We start from the raw sequence: 16939 nt of genomic DNA, 5'->3' as shown, positions 1-16939 counted from the left end.
AATCTGTGGTCAGCTAAAAGAAAGATTAGAATCATTTTCTGTTAAAACTTTTGTATTTTCTGTACCTGTTTGCTGAAATCTCAGCGAGCCACAAAATGCTGTGCTGTGTGTAGCTATTCATCAAAACAATTTGTTCTCCATTTAGAATCAGTAGGAAAATTGTCTCATACGTCAGCTGCCTAAATGTATTTTTTCCATATTAGACAATGGGGGAAAATGCACTATATTAAATGAAACCTTTATAGGGAACTCTTCTTAACGTGTTAAACCGTTTTCCTTTTTGCATATTTGGATAATAAAACAATGTATGTGCCTTTTTAACTGATAATTTCACTGCATATTTAGTGTGTGGGAAATACAGGACACATGAGCCATTTTTTGCAGTCTTTAAATGTATTTATGTGTACAGTAACATTGTGACAACCCAAAGAAAAAAAACCCAAAGTATTCAAGCAGGATAAGCAGAACCTTTCAATATTTATTAGAAATGTCTCCTAAACCTTCTGATTAAGTATGACAGTGGCGGTTTAAGGATTTGAGCGATAAGGCTCACCACCCAGGGTGCCATTCCCCAGGAAGGTGGGACAATTATGTTATATAATTATTTATTCGCAAGTCCTCTCAGCATGGAGTGGTGCCCCTTGTGTTGTGCACAGTGTAAGCTTAAAATGTAGGAAAAGATGGCGGACAACTGTCTGGCTGGATAATATCACTTTTAGCTAGCGTCTGCTTGAAAAAGTCTGGCCTGCACATGATCAGCCCCTATTAGCGGCGCCTCCTATGGGTGGCCAGAGAGGGCAGCGTCTACCCCCATAAATTCTCTACAGCAAAATGTATTATTTTTATTTTCTTCTACGTGAGTGTGAATTTACTCAAAAGTATGAGATGTTGAAGAGAGTGTGGAAGATTTTTTCCGGAAATGAAACTTCTGTTTGTGAAACTATAAAGATTTATTTTTGTGTTCTTCTTTCTTTCTTTCTTTCTTTCTTTCTTTCTTTCTTTCTTTCTTTCTTTCTTTCTTTCTTTCTTTCTTTCTTTCTTGTTTGTTTCATCTCACGTTGAGATGAGAAGGACAATTACACATATGGACTAGGCCACCCTGGTCTGGATTGTGATCTCTGAATTTTTCATTAAACTACTTTTAAAAACTATTGTTTGCTTTATCAAAAATCAGTGTCTCTCTCATGAATCCGGGGGGAGAGCAACTTATGGAAGAGCCGTCACTGAAGTAGATCCAAATAAGAGTAGTTGAAGATGGTTGGTTCAGGTGTGTGACGTGTTATCAATCAATCAATCAATCAATCAATCAATCAACCAATCAATCAATCAATCAATTTAACAAATTGCATCGGTAATTCACAAACATGGTATCCTACAACACTTACTCTATATGAGTGAAACGGGAGCAGGAGGAAGAGATCTTGAATAAACCTCTCCCTTTCTCAATAATTACATGATAAATGTTCAGGGATAACATTAAATTAATGATATTAGTTGCAAACAACATTCTCCACATTGTCAACTCAAAAGTGTACAGTCAGGATTTAAATTTTTCTTTTCTTATAAAGTGTTTTGAATTGATTTATAGTAGAGCATTTTTTTTCAACTCCTCATCCAAAATGTTTTTACTCGCACCGAAACGCACATTTGTTTTAAAGTAGTGCGCACAGTTTTACTTTTGAAATCTTACTTCCTTCTGCTATATCTATCACTTAAGCTTAACATTTGTAAATTAATCGGTAATGACCTATTTCCAGCTTTAAACAGTCTCATAGTTTCAGAATATTTGATTGAATAAGCAATTTATTTGTATATTTATATACAATTCTCACAGCTGTATTTTGTGTCACAGACAAAGGCTCATTGTGGGTCTCATAGGTGTTGCCTCTCGCCTCTATACAATAATTCAGATACTGAACAATAAATAAATTAATGTCTGGATTATTGACGGTTCTTAAACATAAGATCACATCACCAGGTGTAACTCGCGATGCGGACGCTAGGGGTCAGTGTGCCTCCATCGTCAGGGAGAGACTGACGGCGTCCACCTTTTATCACTTTTACCGCAACTCCCTGCGCCTCCTGGACCTGGCGCTTCTACCCTGGACAGCGGGACAGTAGTCTATGAGATTTCCCACGATCACGTTAGCATTGCACCGTGGAGAAGAGGAGAAATTAAAGGGCTTCAGGGGGGTCGGTGGACAGAGGTGGAGAAGAGGGCGGGGCCACCTGATGATGACGGGGACCCGAGCCGAGGAGCTGCCGTGTTTCTGTTTGAGAGTAAGCGGCTAAAGTCCACTTGGATCATGACGAGCTGGAAACGCGTGGATCCTTTTTCCCCCACTGAGAACCAAGACACGCATCCAGGTAGGAAACAAGGAATGACAATCCTCTGGTTGTGTGGGCTTTGACGCTGTGTTGTGGTACTTTAAATTGTTGCTCCGATCATTCAACCCACATCGTCAGATTCTAGATACATTATTGTCACAAATGTTTTTTATTTATTTTTTATTTATTTAATTTTTTTTTTTTTACAAACAAGGCCTGAAAGAGATGTGGAATAAACATTTTATCTATAGGATGAACGAGGGCAAACCCCCACTAGGCATCATCATACTGTCCACAGTGCGTGAAAGTGTCCATAGGTGAAAACGTCCATTGACCCTCTGTGACTCTCTCTCTCTCTTTCTCTCTCTCTCTGCATGACTGCGGTATTGAGTAATCTGTGAGTGTTTTTTTTTCTTTTTTTTTTTTGAAGAGTGAGTTTTGCTCCTTTTACAGAGATGTTGAAATGACCTGCTATCTATGCAGGAATCAGACTTGATGAAGACAAGCGAGAGAGAGAGAGAGAGCACAGGAAATCCACACAAGGTGCTGGAGGATCCTTTTAAAGGGAGGCTTCCCAGTCATCAGTGTTTTTTTTTTTACACGTCAGTTAATCATTAAGCTCCCAGAGAAACACATGGAAGCCAAATAAATCCCATTATCTGTCCTTTAAGGAGGATTCTTGACTTGATGGATCTGTATGGGGACATCTAAGGAGCTCGTCTCCAACTCGTTTGCTATCTAGATGTGGCTTTGGAGTCTCTCACAGAAAGTATTTGATCTGTGAAACTCTGAGTGAGTCAATATCCTGCAGCAGCTTCCTTTTAGGAGTCCAAAGTGGCAATCGTGAAAAACATGGATCAAAGCGGGAAGCCTATAAAATAAAATCTCAGTGTAGGGAAACAAATCTAGTTTTTGGTAGGGTTTAGTCTATATGTAAATAAGGTAAAGCATAGTCCTCTCCCATTCAGAGCTGCAAGAACTAGATGATGCAATTTTGTTCTAGCAGCCCTGGGAGAGAGAGTTCTTGAGTGTTTGTTAGGCTTTGTATGGGACGTTTTGTACCCGTTGGACAATCAGATTCATCAGTCTTATGCGTAGGAATGTAAATATGTTACTATAATAAAAAATCTGTACTAGCAGGAGGTCATAATACTTCATTTCACAATAGTCAAAGGGCCCAGTCTGGGATCAGAAACCTAATCGATGGGATAGGATGCAAGATAACATTTTCTGAGAAGAGAATAGATTTAAGTTTATATTTGTGATTTGAGCATCCAGCTGCAAAGCGCTGTTGCCTTGCAGCAGTCCTGGGCTCATTCTGCATGGAGGCTGCATGCTCTCCACCAGCAGATGTGGGTTCTCTTCGGGTACTCCGGCTTCCTCCCACAGTCCAAAAACATTATTGTTAGGTTTATTGACTTCTCTAAAGTGCTCTAAGGAGCAGGGGCGGTTCTAGACAGGGGCCAACAGGGGCCAGTGCCCCTGTAGAACCGGCCATGGCCCCTGTTAGGGCCTCTGTACTAGAGACATAATATTAAATACATATGTGCTGGCAAAAAATAAAATAAATAACTGATTGGTCCCTTGAACCAAATTTATTATTTACCTACAGTTTTACTCTAACTATGACTTAAAAATGAAGCTGCTTTTACCTTTAGTTCCAGCTGTTTTGCGGTAGGATCATAGTTTTCATCTGGTAGATCAACCGTGTGCAACCTCCAGTTCCAGGACCACAAGTGGCTCATTGGCTTTGTGGCTCCTTAATACATTAAATGATAAAATATTACCCTATTTTTGTTTCATTCTTTTGTTCGGTGCCCCCAGGAAAAAAAAACAGCGACCACACCCTGGCTCCCCTGGTAAATTGGGTCTAGGATTTTTAACAATCCTATGACTCTTCAGCTTCATAATTGATCAAACTTACTCAACAACAAAAAGATAGACGTATAAACAAGCAAATGGGTGTGAAATGGTCTGTTTTACCAGTGACCCGAGCTGTTGTCACATGTGAGATGGAAGGATGGAGAGCATCGTGCTGAAATAATCAAAAACACCCAAGTCTGTATTATCAATAGTATTTTAACATAAATTAGGATCACCAATGCACTCCTGTACTGCTTTGGCAGTTAAGGTATAAACCGTAACTATTGTACCTGACTATAAGATCATTTTGTTCATAAAAGACCCTGTATGTATGAGATTATGAATTTAAGGCCAGTGACTCTTGACGGATTTGAGGCTGATATCCCGACTGAAATAGAAAGTGGGGATTATTCCTGTCGTATAAAGCAGAAATAATCTTTGCCAAATGATGGCAAACAGCATCTCAGCGAGAGATCTTTGTGCCTTCTCTGTTTTACCATCAGAACAACTCTGGTGTTGGGGTTGGCTGCACAGACCTCCGTGTTTTATTCACCAACGCGGCTGTAAAACATGCAAAGCTGCAGCGTTGTGAACAATTACAGTTCAGTTCTGCTGCTTTTAAAGCCGTCTATCTGCTGGTGGAAGCACAGCTCTGTGGCTTTGACTGTAATCTTTTCTTTGCTTTGTTGCTCAGACACATCCGTGCACGCTGAAAACTTTGGCTTTTTTTTTGTGTCCTTCAGGGATAAGTGGTGTCTGTTAATGGAGCCGTCACCACTGCGCTCCACTGTTCAGGTCCATAGACACTTGGTGATTGTTTCGATGAAGCCCTTTCTGTGAATGAATGTCACGGGGTCAGCAGGTAGGCGCATTAGAAAGGTCAGGTTGCGAGTGTTCTGATTTCCCCTGGGCTCGACTCAGATTATTCCCAACATCTGGCGCCCTGTTTTCTCACAGTTGTTGACGTCTTGCTCAGTAGGTCTCCAGGATTCTGGCGTTTCAGGCCACAAAAATAAAATCAGGAATGTTTGATCTTAGAAATAAAATGTTGTAATCGCTCTCCGCTCTTCCTGATCAGGACCACTGTAGACTCCTGGTTGCCTGAACAGTATCAGACCCAGACAGTCTTATTATCTTATAAGTCTAATGAATGACTAATGAAAGTGCCCCTGAACACAACTCTTCTGCTTTGTTGTCGTTTTTCTTTGATGGAGCTCACAAAAAAATTAGAAAGCTCACAGATTGTTCTTTATTCGGATCCTCATTAGCTCTTACACAGTGTTTACTAGTCTTCCTGGGGTCCTCGAAAAGGATAAAATCCATCCATCCATCCATCCATCCATCCATCCATCCATCCATCCATCCATCCATCCATCCATCCATCCATCCATCCATCCATCCATCCATCCATCCATCCATCCATCCATCCATCCATCCATCTTCCTATACGCTTATCCATGTTGGGGTTGCGAGGGGTGCTGGTGCCTATCTCCAGCTGTCAATGGGTGAGAGGCGGGGAAAGTATAAAACATATATATATCAAAGTGAAAAACATTAGAAACAATTACATTAGAAAAAAAAACACATTCAAATACAGGAGTGATGATTTACAATAACCCCACTAACAGGCCTTTTCCACCGACATGATTCGGAGCCCATTCTGGTTCCAGCACCTGTTTTAGAACCGCGGTTGTGTGTTTCCACCAGACCACCAACAGTGGGTCGACTTGGGCAACATATAGCTGGTTCTTCTTTGGAACCATGACTGTCAGAACACAAATACGGTATAAAAAAACAACAACATAAAGAGAGTGCTAAACACCCAAACACAAGTGAATTACTGAACTTATTTGTATTTTTCTTGAGCTGGTAAAAAAATGTAGATATTAATGTAGAAACAGAACAGGACAAGGGGCTGTATATTTATTAAAATATTATCCTTGCAACACAGACTCTTCTAAAATTTCTTCCTTTTTCTGGTCAGCCAGTATGGATTGACATTGGTTTTAATTAGTTTAATTTAATTAGTTTTAATTGATAAAGCATAGTCATTATTTATAACCATAACCATTTTGTTGGTTATGGTTATAACCAACAAAATGATCCAGGTCCAGGCTGCAGTCATTTCTTTTCAGTTGACGCCTCCATCGACTCTTTAGCCCCCCCCAAAAGCGCCAGTTCTTCGCTTTCTCATGATGTTTACCAGTGCCTATAATGTTAAAATAAAATAAAAAAAAAATACATTTCTACAGATGCATAGCATTGGTATGTTTGGTATCCAAAATTGGTGGAAATGGGTTTTGGTCGTCCTGACAAAGCAGCAAAGTTCGAGGGTGTCCCGCACTGAACTGGTTAGAGAAGTTCTGGTGATGGAAAAGACCTGTGGCCTTTGATGTGACCTTTGATTTTTCTTTCATAAGGTAGTTTATTCTCTGTGTCCGATATGTAATAGAAGACAATTCCATACATTTGCTCCTCTGTAAAAAAAACAAAAACAGTCCTTTTCATTGAAGAGCATTTGAGGGAGTCCACGGCTGGAGTAACTGAACCTCCACAGAGTAAATTTGTAACGTCAGAGAAATGGAAATAGTTCCCAAATGCAGAAACTCATCAAAGGCAGCTTTGGTGGATGGAGTTTGACGTTCCACTTTTTCTTCTCAGCTCATAGAGGAACATAAGAAATCTAAAAAGTCAGCCACAATTTAATTCCTCTTGGGTTGTAAATAAAAAATCTATTTGCGGAGCGCAATAAGCCTTCACTATAAACCCTCAGTTAATTTTACTTTTATCTCAGGTTTTCTGTGTTTATTAAGCTTCCTTTTTCGTGTAGTTTTGGAAATTAACACACCTAAAACCTAAGAGTCAGCTGGTGCGAATGCATCTTTGTGATGCTAATGACTCGAGCAACTAATCCTTATATTACTGTAGATGTTTTCTATGTGTCTGTCGTTGTTTTCCTGATGTCATGCAGCCCTGGTTGCAAATTTAGCATCAGAAGTGCTTAATGTTGAGAGTGTAGGTATGGTTTGCTTTGAGACTCTTACCGCCTTTAGCATAACTACTTGTTGTTAACTGTTGCCTTTTCTAAGTATCTTGGTATCGTAACAAACACTTCAAACAAACATAGATAATGGGATGTGGTTGCTTTTCTTTAAAACAGAAAAAAGACGGTCATTCTTATTACAGCACAAAAACCCAATGCCGACAACAGTTTTAATGTTTCCCACAAGTATCTTTTCTGGACGCCTAACATGAAGCTAAAACTAAAACGTGCTAAATTGACTTCAGTCAGACAGCTCCTGTGTAAATATTTAAATACATATTTAATTTGCCTTTATAGCATAGATCTGAGTCTGGCGTCCAGGCGCTGACGCCCGAGCGTGCCGCCGTCTGCATGTCAGGATGTGAGGGAATCTGACGTCGGAGCCTGAGGGAGGGGATGGGCTGGTGGAGGGACTGGAGAGGACCGAGCGGACGCTGGCTGCTGCAGCGGGCTGTGCAGCCTAACTAGACTGGTAGGGCACAGTTCAGCGCAGCTCCTGCCGACTGCCAGAACAAGCTCACAGGCATCGCCTCACTTCTAGCTTTCAAATAAACATGCAGATTGCACAGGATATTTTACTTAGATGTCATTCTGCTCTTTAAAGACCATCTCAAATGTAATAAGCGTCTAATAGCTCGGTAATTGTGTTAGGTTTTGTGTTCGGCTCGACACCCTACAGTTTGGTGTGTAACAGCGTCCCAGCTCTAGTTTTAAAACGGCGGTACCCTATTAAGACTGACCGGGTTGGCACTTCATTAGCCATTTCTCTCTCTCTCTCTCACAACCAGAAGAAGTATTTCTAAGGGGCTGAATTTGTCTTTCTCGTAAGATTTGACCAAGGTCTAGGAGCCTTCTTTCAGCCAACTAACCAGCAGTGTGCAGCAGTATGTTACAAAAGTATGTTCACTCCAACACGGTGTCTCTCGGTCTAATGGTGGAAAGCTTTAGCGTAACTCTTAGCATAGAACCTTAACTTGTTGAGTTTAATATACTGAGCTTGCTGAGCTTTTTCTTCTGAGTCGATTTTCACAAGGAGGAAAAACCAAAATATGATAAAGCTTATTTATGCAAAAAGCATGGAAGTGATTCAGGGACTGATTTAGAAGCTGTTATGCAAGTTAACTCCCTTATAATTTGGATTGCTACACCAGGGTTGGAGGGTACACTGCAAAAACATAACTAAAAATAGGTTAAATGTTCTTAAAATTAGTGTATTTGTCCTTGATTTGAGCAGGTAAATAAGATGATTTGCCAATAGAATAAGGTTTTTGCACTTAAAATAGGAACAATTCATCTCCATCATCTTATTTCAAGTGCAGGATGTCTAATTATCTTATTTTAGGGATCAAAATATTCATTCCATTGGCAGATAATCTTATTTACCTGCTCAAATCAAGGATAAATACATTAACTTTAAGAACATTTTACTTATTTTTAGATCCGTTTTTGCAGTGTAAAGGAAGGCCACTCACTGTTAAGGGATCTCGATAATCCGCCAATCGCCGCTTTTCCACAAAGCATAAGGTTTTCCTCTAGAACTCACAGATCGCTCTTGCATCATCATGTGGCCGGTAACTAGTCTAAATTTACTTTGGTGTAGGTTTTAGTTTGACCTTTCGTGAAAGAAGTACAATACTTTACCAGAATTGTTTTTTTTTTTTTTTTAGCAACCAGCAACTCAAACGCACTACCATTTTAAAACAATGTTCTGTTGTTTTCTACCTCTGAAAGCGACTTTCCTTGTTTAGGTCGGTGATTAGGAAACTTTTTTTCCACCCAAACACAAAGTCTGACGGAGCCCGTATTTTCTCTCTGTGACAATATGCTGGAAAATCAAACACAGGCCTCTGTTTCTCTGCCGCTGTCACCGTCACAGATACAGCGCATCGGTCTTGCTGCTGCATTATGCAACGTTAAAGCCGGTTGTCATGGTGTTAGCCTTGGAGAACCACAGCGACTTTCTGCAAAGGTGCAGCCGCTGCCTCTGCTGCTAATAGCTTCACTTTTCAACCTGGTCTCCCCCCCCCCCCCCTCCTTTTCATCTTTCTGGTTGCGGTTCGAAAGATGTGTGCAAGGCACGCGTTCACATCGCTGTGGCGTATTAAGCAAAGACTCTCAGCTCGGAGGCTTGATTTGTTTGGTGGAAAGTGCCGAAGAGTGCGGCTGTTTACATTAGGATCTGGAAGCTGTTAGAAAGTGTGCGTCTGGTGAAGAGAGCCAGTAAACGAAAGAGAGATATTCTCGTTACTGCACATAAGGCCGGACGAGGCTTGTGCTGCTCTACAAGAGTGTGTCAGTGTTTTGTCTCCGTTGGTCGGTGAGGGCAGTGGTGCATGGGATCCACACAAACAATCCGTCCCTTTGCGCCTTTAAACATCACTTCTTCCACTGCTCCCGAAGAGGGTCTTACTCGGCAGGAGCAGCATTGGCATTCACAACACAACACAATACAACACACACACAACACAACACAACACAACACAACACAACACACACACAACACAACACAACACAATACAACACACACGGAGGTGATCATAATTCACCATCTATCCACTCGGGGGTCCGGCTCCTCTCAGGTACGTGTGCGTTTGAACCGGTGTCACACCGTATGGATCTAGATCAAGGCTTCTCAAACTTTTCATGGCCAGGGACCCCTTAGCCGCGGTAAAACTTTTTTCCAAGGACCCCTTTAGATTCCTCATGCTGATAGTATGTTTTAAACAGCCTTTTGTACTATTAAACACAATAACAGTGCAAAATTTATATGTATGTTTATATTGTATGTTTTTTTTATATATATATAGAAATACACCTAAGATTAGCGATTCGGCAGAGATTAGACCTCGTTCTCGATAAAGCCAGACTCGATATAATTGTTGTCATATTTCCTCACTTTTGCTGATTTGGGTTTCACCTTACTTGATAAGTGGACAGAGTTAAATATTTGTCCACTGTGTTACTTAGCTCAGATGCGCGGATGTGGCTCTGATTTCAGTTGTGTTTTGAATGAAAGTGGCGCTCTCTTAATTCATGCTCTGAGAGTTTGCCACACGTGATGAGATGTTTTATTGAGCAAATACACTCTGTATGCACTGCAAAAACTGAACTAAAAATAAGTAAAATGTTCTTAAAATGAGTGTATTTGTCCTGGATTTGAGCAGGTAAATAAGATGATTTGCCAATGGAATGAGATTTTTGCCCTTAAAATAGGAACAACTCATCTCCATCATCTTATTTCAAGTGCATGATGTCTAATTATCTTTTTTTAGGGGTTGAAATACTCATTCTATTGGCAGAAAATCTTATTTACCTACTCAAATAAAGGACAAATACACTAACTTTAAGAATATTTTACTTATTCTTAGATCCATTTTTGCAGTGTGTCTATTACACTCCCCCCTGTTGAAATCCTGGTGACACTGTCTGCATCAGCTCATTTATTGGGACTGAGCCCCGCTGCACCAACTTGGTTTTCTTTTCTTTTTTTTGCTATCCTCAATCACAGACCGTTAACTCTGGGGGCTTTGTGTGTGTTTTACTATTTCAGGCGTCTTCCCTCCTCTCTGCTGCACATTTAAAGGACCCCTCGCTGAGAGAAACGAGCAGCAGCCCGTGAGCATTTGTCTGAAGAGGTGAATGTCTGCAGAGTTAGAGCAGAGTTTCTACCCTAACAGACGCCCGGCGGCGATCCGGGGGGTTCACTCCATGGCAGCGATGCTGCTGTTGCTGACTTTTTTCTGTCCAGTGGCGGTGGGTTTCCCGTTCAAAACGCCTCTGGATCTGGACGTGACTCCACGGGTCACCGTGCTGAGGAGCGGTAAGCGTGGCTGCTTTTTTTTTTTTTTTGTATCTCTTTGTCTAATCTAAAAATAATCTCCACTCTCTTCAGATCTACGAGAAAGTTTGGGAACATCCTGTGATTATTATTTTTGCCGTAGTTTCTTCATCTTTCAAGATGTGTCACACCTCGCAAACTGGCTTGGACCAGTTCGAAAGTTTCTTTGTACGATAACCAGGATGAAAGAACAACAATAACAAGCACAATATTTTAAACAATAATAGATAACAGCATCTGTTTGCTTTTGTTTAAACAGCTTAAATTATTGCTGTTAATATAATATATTTTCTGTTACATTCATACATTGTCATTAGGCATGGACCAGTTACTGGTATTAAGGTAAACCAAGGATTTTAAAATTAATGGTTTACGCTTAGTAAAAATTATTTGTACTTCTGTCCCTACGGTCAAAAGTACTTTTTATTGGATGACAAAGGAAGTACTATAGGGAGCTGCATTTTCTGGGTTCTGTATGGATGAAAGGGTAACACAGTGCTGCCCTTTACCCACCTGTTGCTGCAGACCTCAGGTCAGCTGGCATAATGAAGGCACTGACAAATTTTCAGAGTTTACAAAAAAAAAAAAAGAGAATAAATTATTGATTTGGAGATGTTTATAGCAGGTTGCTCACGTCCGGTCTGGAGAGCTGACGTCCTGCAACGTTTAGCTGCATCCCTTCTCCAACACGCCTGAATCCAATGAGAGGCTCATTAGCCTCTCAGAGCTGTGGGACATACTAAGGAGGGAATGAAGCCATTTTTATTCAGTTGTGTTGGGAAAGGTATGCAGCTAATATGGGAGGATAGTAGCTCTGGAGTAGTGGGATGGGACGCCCCTTCTTTACTGGTAACCATGTTTAGTATGAGCCAAATTGAAAAGTATTCAAAGTACCTTCAGTTTTTAAAAGTTGCCATTTTTACATCAGTTCGATCAGCCTGTTGAATCTAAACTAGAAATAAACACAGGATTAAATAAAAATAAAAATAAAAAGACAAGCTGGATCAGGTAACCAGAAGGGAAGTAGAGAGAAAACGTTTCATTTGCAAGCATGATGTAACATTTACTGACCTGGACAAAGAAATGTTCTTTGCTTGATAGGAAAGCGGCAGGTTTTCAGTCATCCATTAATCTCGGTTTAGGCAAAGTCCTCAACTTGCAATGTTAAAATAAATACTGCAATCTATTTTGCTGTAATGCAAAGTTGTGATGTTGTGATTTAAAACAAAACATTTCAGTTTTACATTGTATTTTAACTAGATTCCACCTTACATTGGAAATGTTTTTGTTATTTCCTCTGCAGTGTTTTTATACTGAATTTTGTGGTCAAGATGCAGCAAATGTCTGCACCTTCTCAGATTTGCAGACGCTCACCACTTAGTAGTCTTCTGGATATCCCCAAAGCTGCCGATGAGGGCTTTTTATTTGCCAAAGAAGTAGTCCCTCAAGGACTTTGCTAAGCAGGTTTTCTTCTTCCTGACCTCAAATGCACCTACACTATTAATGTCAGCTGATATTTCTATTAAAGAAAAAACAGAAAATGTCTGCTTTCAAACTCTAATTTAACTTTTATAGTTCCATGCGTCCGCAGAGACGCATGGAATGATATTATTATTATTATTTATTATTATTATTATTATTATTATTATTATTATTATTATTATTATTATTATTATTATTATTATTATTATTATTATTATTATTATCCATTCATCCATCCATCCATCCATCCATCCATTTTCTTCTTCTTCTTATTATTATTACTGGGACAAATATTTCTAAGTCTGCAGCAATTTCCTTCCTGCCTAAGTGAGTGTAAGCAAATGATAACAATTCAAACATCTAAACCTTGGTTCTTTTAAAAGGAATATATCAGTGTGCTTTGATTTCTTTAGCTGTCCTAATTATTTTTTTCTTTTGTCAAACTAATTTATTTTTTAAATAATGTTGAATGAAACTTCAGGCTCAGTTAAATAATAATAAAAACACTTTATACCAAATGACACTTAGTTAATCTTTTAATTATTCATAGCGGCAGATATTTTGACCTTGCATCCTTAAAGATTCCCTTGGTACTCCTTCCCACCTTAACACGGCTCCATTCTTATGTATTTCTTATTCCTTTAATCCTCAGTTATACAGTCATGTGAACACACATCGTATCTCCTTCTTTGACGATCATGTTTTTTTTTTTTCTCTCTTTTTTTATTGCTGAGCTGTGATTATTATTTACTCACCTTGTGAGCGATGGCATGCAGCCTGAGGTGCTGCGAAGGCAGGAGCAGAAGCGTGAATTGCTTTCACTTGGATCCTTGCAGAGCGTCCAGGAAGTCTGAAATCCCTGAGGGTAGCCGAGACGCACCGTAACCATGACAACTGCTAGACAGGACTATACACTTTGATCTTAAGGACACGTGTAAGGACGTGCGAACCGTGAGCCGCTTATTTGTTGATACGTGGAGGTGTAATAGACGTTTTCTCGGTTTGACATCGGATAGAGGTCGGCTATCTGAATATCCGTTCCTACTCTATCTGTTTCTAAAAAAAATGTTTCTTCAATCAGTCGTTTTTATTTAAACCCATCTTGACAACGATTATTTGCTTATATTTATAATTTGTGCTTATGCAACATGCCGCCTCTCTTAAAAAACTTTCTTTCTTACGTTTGTTGCTTGAGCCACTACTCATGTCTATCCATCTCTCCAACCCAGCATAAATATCCTGTTCTGTATGTTTACTCCATTACCAAATTGATACAGGGCCTTGAAAATTATTTATATCGCTCTAACTTTTTCGCATTTTGTTACATCCCAACCCACATTTAAATTGGACTTTATATGTTTTGGTTAGTTGAGAAGGTTTGACACCATGTGTAATGGAGAACTGGCACTGCATATAACCCTGAACAGGCTAGAAGGAAATATTTGACATTTGAGCTGAACTTCATACACCTTAAACATACAGTTGGGGCTATAATGAAATGGTTAAGATGGAAGCAAATTTGTGTGTTAGAACGGCCTAGTCAAAGTCCAGACATAGATCCAATTTAAAATGTGTGGCGATACTTGAAAAACGCTGTCTATGGTCCCCACATGTGCAAAACTGGTGGAGACAGACCAGTGGTCCTTAATTCCGGTGTCCTGCAACTTCTATTTGCTACTTTGCTTCAACACACCTGAGTCAAATATTCAGGTCATTAAGAGGACTCTGGAGAACCTGACTGCGTACTGAGGAGCTAATTCAGCCATTTGATTCAGGTACAAATCTGAAAGCTGCAGGAAACTGGCCGTTGAGGACAGGAAATTAAGACCTCTGCTGTAAAGTATCAACTCAGCCTGACTGAATAAGGATGTACCCTTGCTTCGGTTCACATTGCTTACACAGCCATGCATGCATATTATTCAAACCATTAGTCCATAAGCTTAGTGATTGAACAATATAGAGTTAGATAGTCAGACTGTGCCACAGTCCATTGAGCGTCAATACAAATCTGGAGCAGGTACTTTACTCAGGGAGGGGACAGAACAGAACCCATGAAAATCTAGACGTTTCCTAAAAACCAGCATCAATTCAACGAGTAACTCAAAAAGAGTGAAATAAAGGTCAATAAATGAATGCAAATAAATCTGTAGATGTGGCAGGGCTCTGTTACAAATAGAGATATTTGTGTCTGGTGAGAAGTTCTTAATGTGCAAATCCAGTTAATATCTGTTTCTTTCTAAGCAATCTAAAAATAAGCCTTCCAAAACCTGAGTGGGTAGACAGATTACGCATGCATGCACAGATTGCAACTGTATCATTTTCTCTTGAAAAAGGAGATAAAAAATCATGCTAGGGGAAAGTGTTGCAAGATAATCAGGTTAAAGAAATTCAGCTTTAAAAGTTGCTGCTGGCCAACCAATCTGGAGGGGGGGGGGGGGGGGGGAGTTTGTTAAATAGTGAAAAACGTGAGAAAACTTTTAAGAACGTCGGTGTTACCGACCCTAATTTAAAGCTGTCAGGATTTGGGAGCATTTGCCTCACAAATTCCTGCAGACGTCAGAAAAGTGAGCAGTAAACACGTTTGACGGCGGAGTCAGAGCGTGTGTGTCGGGCTGTCACGTTACAGTCCAGTGCCTTGAAGTTCAGTGGGCATGTTGTGTGTGTGTGTGTGTGTGTGTGTGTGTGTGTGTCCCTGAACACAGTGTACTGTGCTGATCAGCTGAGGTCCCTCCAAGTGTTTGCTCAGTAAATAACATCATCTGGGCTCCTCTCTGTGACTGGCTAAAACCCTTTTTGTTTCACAACCCGGCTCAGGCAGCCTTTTCCGGAACGATCTCGCGGGCCGAGGCTAAAAACGGCCTCCTGGGACTCGTCGTTGCAAGGCGGCCCTGATTAATCTCTCCGCTGTGCCTCACTCCCAGTGAGGATGTTTTTTAGGTACCTCACTCCCGCTGTCAAGCCCTCACTCACACAAAACACGTCATGCGTCTTAATGCCGGGATTGCTGAGAGGAAAAGTGGGCTTTGTCTCAGCCATAATGCATTGCCTTCACCCATAACGAGACGCTCGTACTGCGTCGGAGAAGTTCTTGTTCGGGGAAACAAAACCCCAGAGAGCGGGAACTCCTCTTGTTTCTGGTGAGAAGAAAGGATAAAAGCAGACACCTGAAGACCTGGGAGCAGCTCGGGTTAGAAAACGACTTCTCCCGCTCAGCTGAACAGAGAGCATTGTGTTTCAGAGCAGCTGATAGGAATCTTAATGACAGCTTCCCTGATAACCATGCAATATTCAGAGGGAAGTGATTTGGCTGCGGCTGCCGGAGTCATGACACATTTCTTTTTCGGCTACGCTGCTCTCTGGCAGGGATGAAAGGTAGATTGTTTTTCCGTTCATATGGCTTAATTGCTGCCAAAATTATATCTCACCTGATTGTAGAAGCTGTATGGCATCAGGCCCCTCGCAGGTATTTTAATCAGACACTTACTTAGCTGTACCTCACTGGCTTTTCACATTGCTTTGCCTCTAATAGGCTCAGACATGTCGGTGTGTATTGACGCTGGTGTCATGTTTACTCAAGCTAAGTGGGCTCTTGATAGATCGTGTGTTTAGACTTTGCACAGGTTTCTGTTGCAAGCGAGTTTGTAACGCGTGTTTAGTGTTGGCGTGTAAACAGCCATTGTACTGAATGGCTCCATGTGACCTCATTAGTATCTTGGACTGTCAAACAGATCCGTCCCAATATAGCTTGGAAAGCCTGATGGTGACATACAGTTGAAACCAGGAATTTATATACACTACATATGAGTAGTAACAATTGTACCCCATATGTTAAGTTCTTGGCTGATGTTTTGAGCTTTTGTGTCAAGAATGTCCATCTAATGTTTGTGTTTTTCTATTTTGTAAAGTGCACCAGTTGACCCTGCAGCTAAAACACACCCAAATGTTATGGTGCACCCCACTCAGCAAAGATAGGGTAATCTTGTCAAGTTTGCGTTTTGTACCAAATGTGACAATGGTCATTATGACCAAACGGCTTGTTTTATGTTACTCAGACCACAGTACACGTCTCCAGAAATCGGTCTATCTGGTCCTATGCTGGTTCTGGAGTAATGGACTCTTCCTCTCTGAGTGGCCTTTCAGCCCATGTCGGTATGTGACGTCTTTCCCTGTGAATGACACTCTCTTAGCAACTTCAGCCAGCATCTTCACATGGTCCTTTGCTTGTTTTCTGGGGCTGATGCGCTCATTTGGGTGTCCAGTCATCGATCCTGAACCGTACGGTGGCTGGACTTTCCCATGGTGTTTATGCTTACACATAATAATTAATACAGCACCTTCAGGCATTTGTGGAGATCTGTTGTTCCTTTCCTGATATCTTGGCTGAT

The 16939-nt window shown here is 40.7% G+C and overlaps 1 protein-coding gene across 2 annotated transcripts in view; it reads left to right on the top strand.

Annotated features, from left to right (window-relative positions):
- The first annotated feature begins 2065 nt into the window (after positions 1 to 2065).
- Positions 2066 to 16939, top strand: part of LOC105938646 (semaphorin-4G) — a 45935-nt gene continuing 31061 nt past the window's right edge. The window contains exons 1-3 of one of the 2 annotated variants that reach the window (XM_036126653.1): positions 2066 to 2367; positions 4935 to 5053; positions 10785 to 11054. In XM_036126653.1, coding sequence (XP_035982546.1) covers positions 10874 to 11054 — 181 coding nt within the window. In that variant the 5' untranslated portion in view covers positions 2066 to 2367; positions 4935 to 5053; positions 10785 to 10873. The remainder of the gene's footprint in view (positions 2368 to 4934; positions 5054 to 10784; positions 11055 to 16939) is intronic. The other variant, XM_036126652.1, reaches the window with a different exon arrangement.

Source organism: Fundulus heteroclitus, chromosome 22 (genome assembly GCF_011125445.2).
Source record: "Fundulus heteroclitus isolate FHET01 chromosome 22, MU-UCD_Fhet_4.1, whole genome shotgun sequence".
Lineage (NCBI taxonomy): Eukaryota > Metazoa > Chordata > Actinopteri > Cyprinodontiformes > Fundulidae > Fundulus > Fundulus heteroclitus.
Note: the sequence above shows the minus strand (reverse complement) of the source record. Positions and strands in the feature narration are given on the sequence as shown.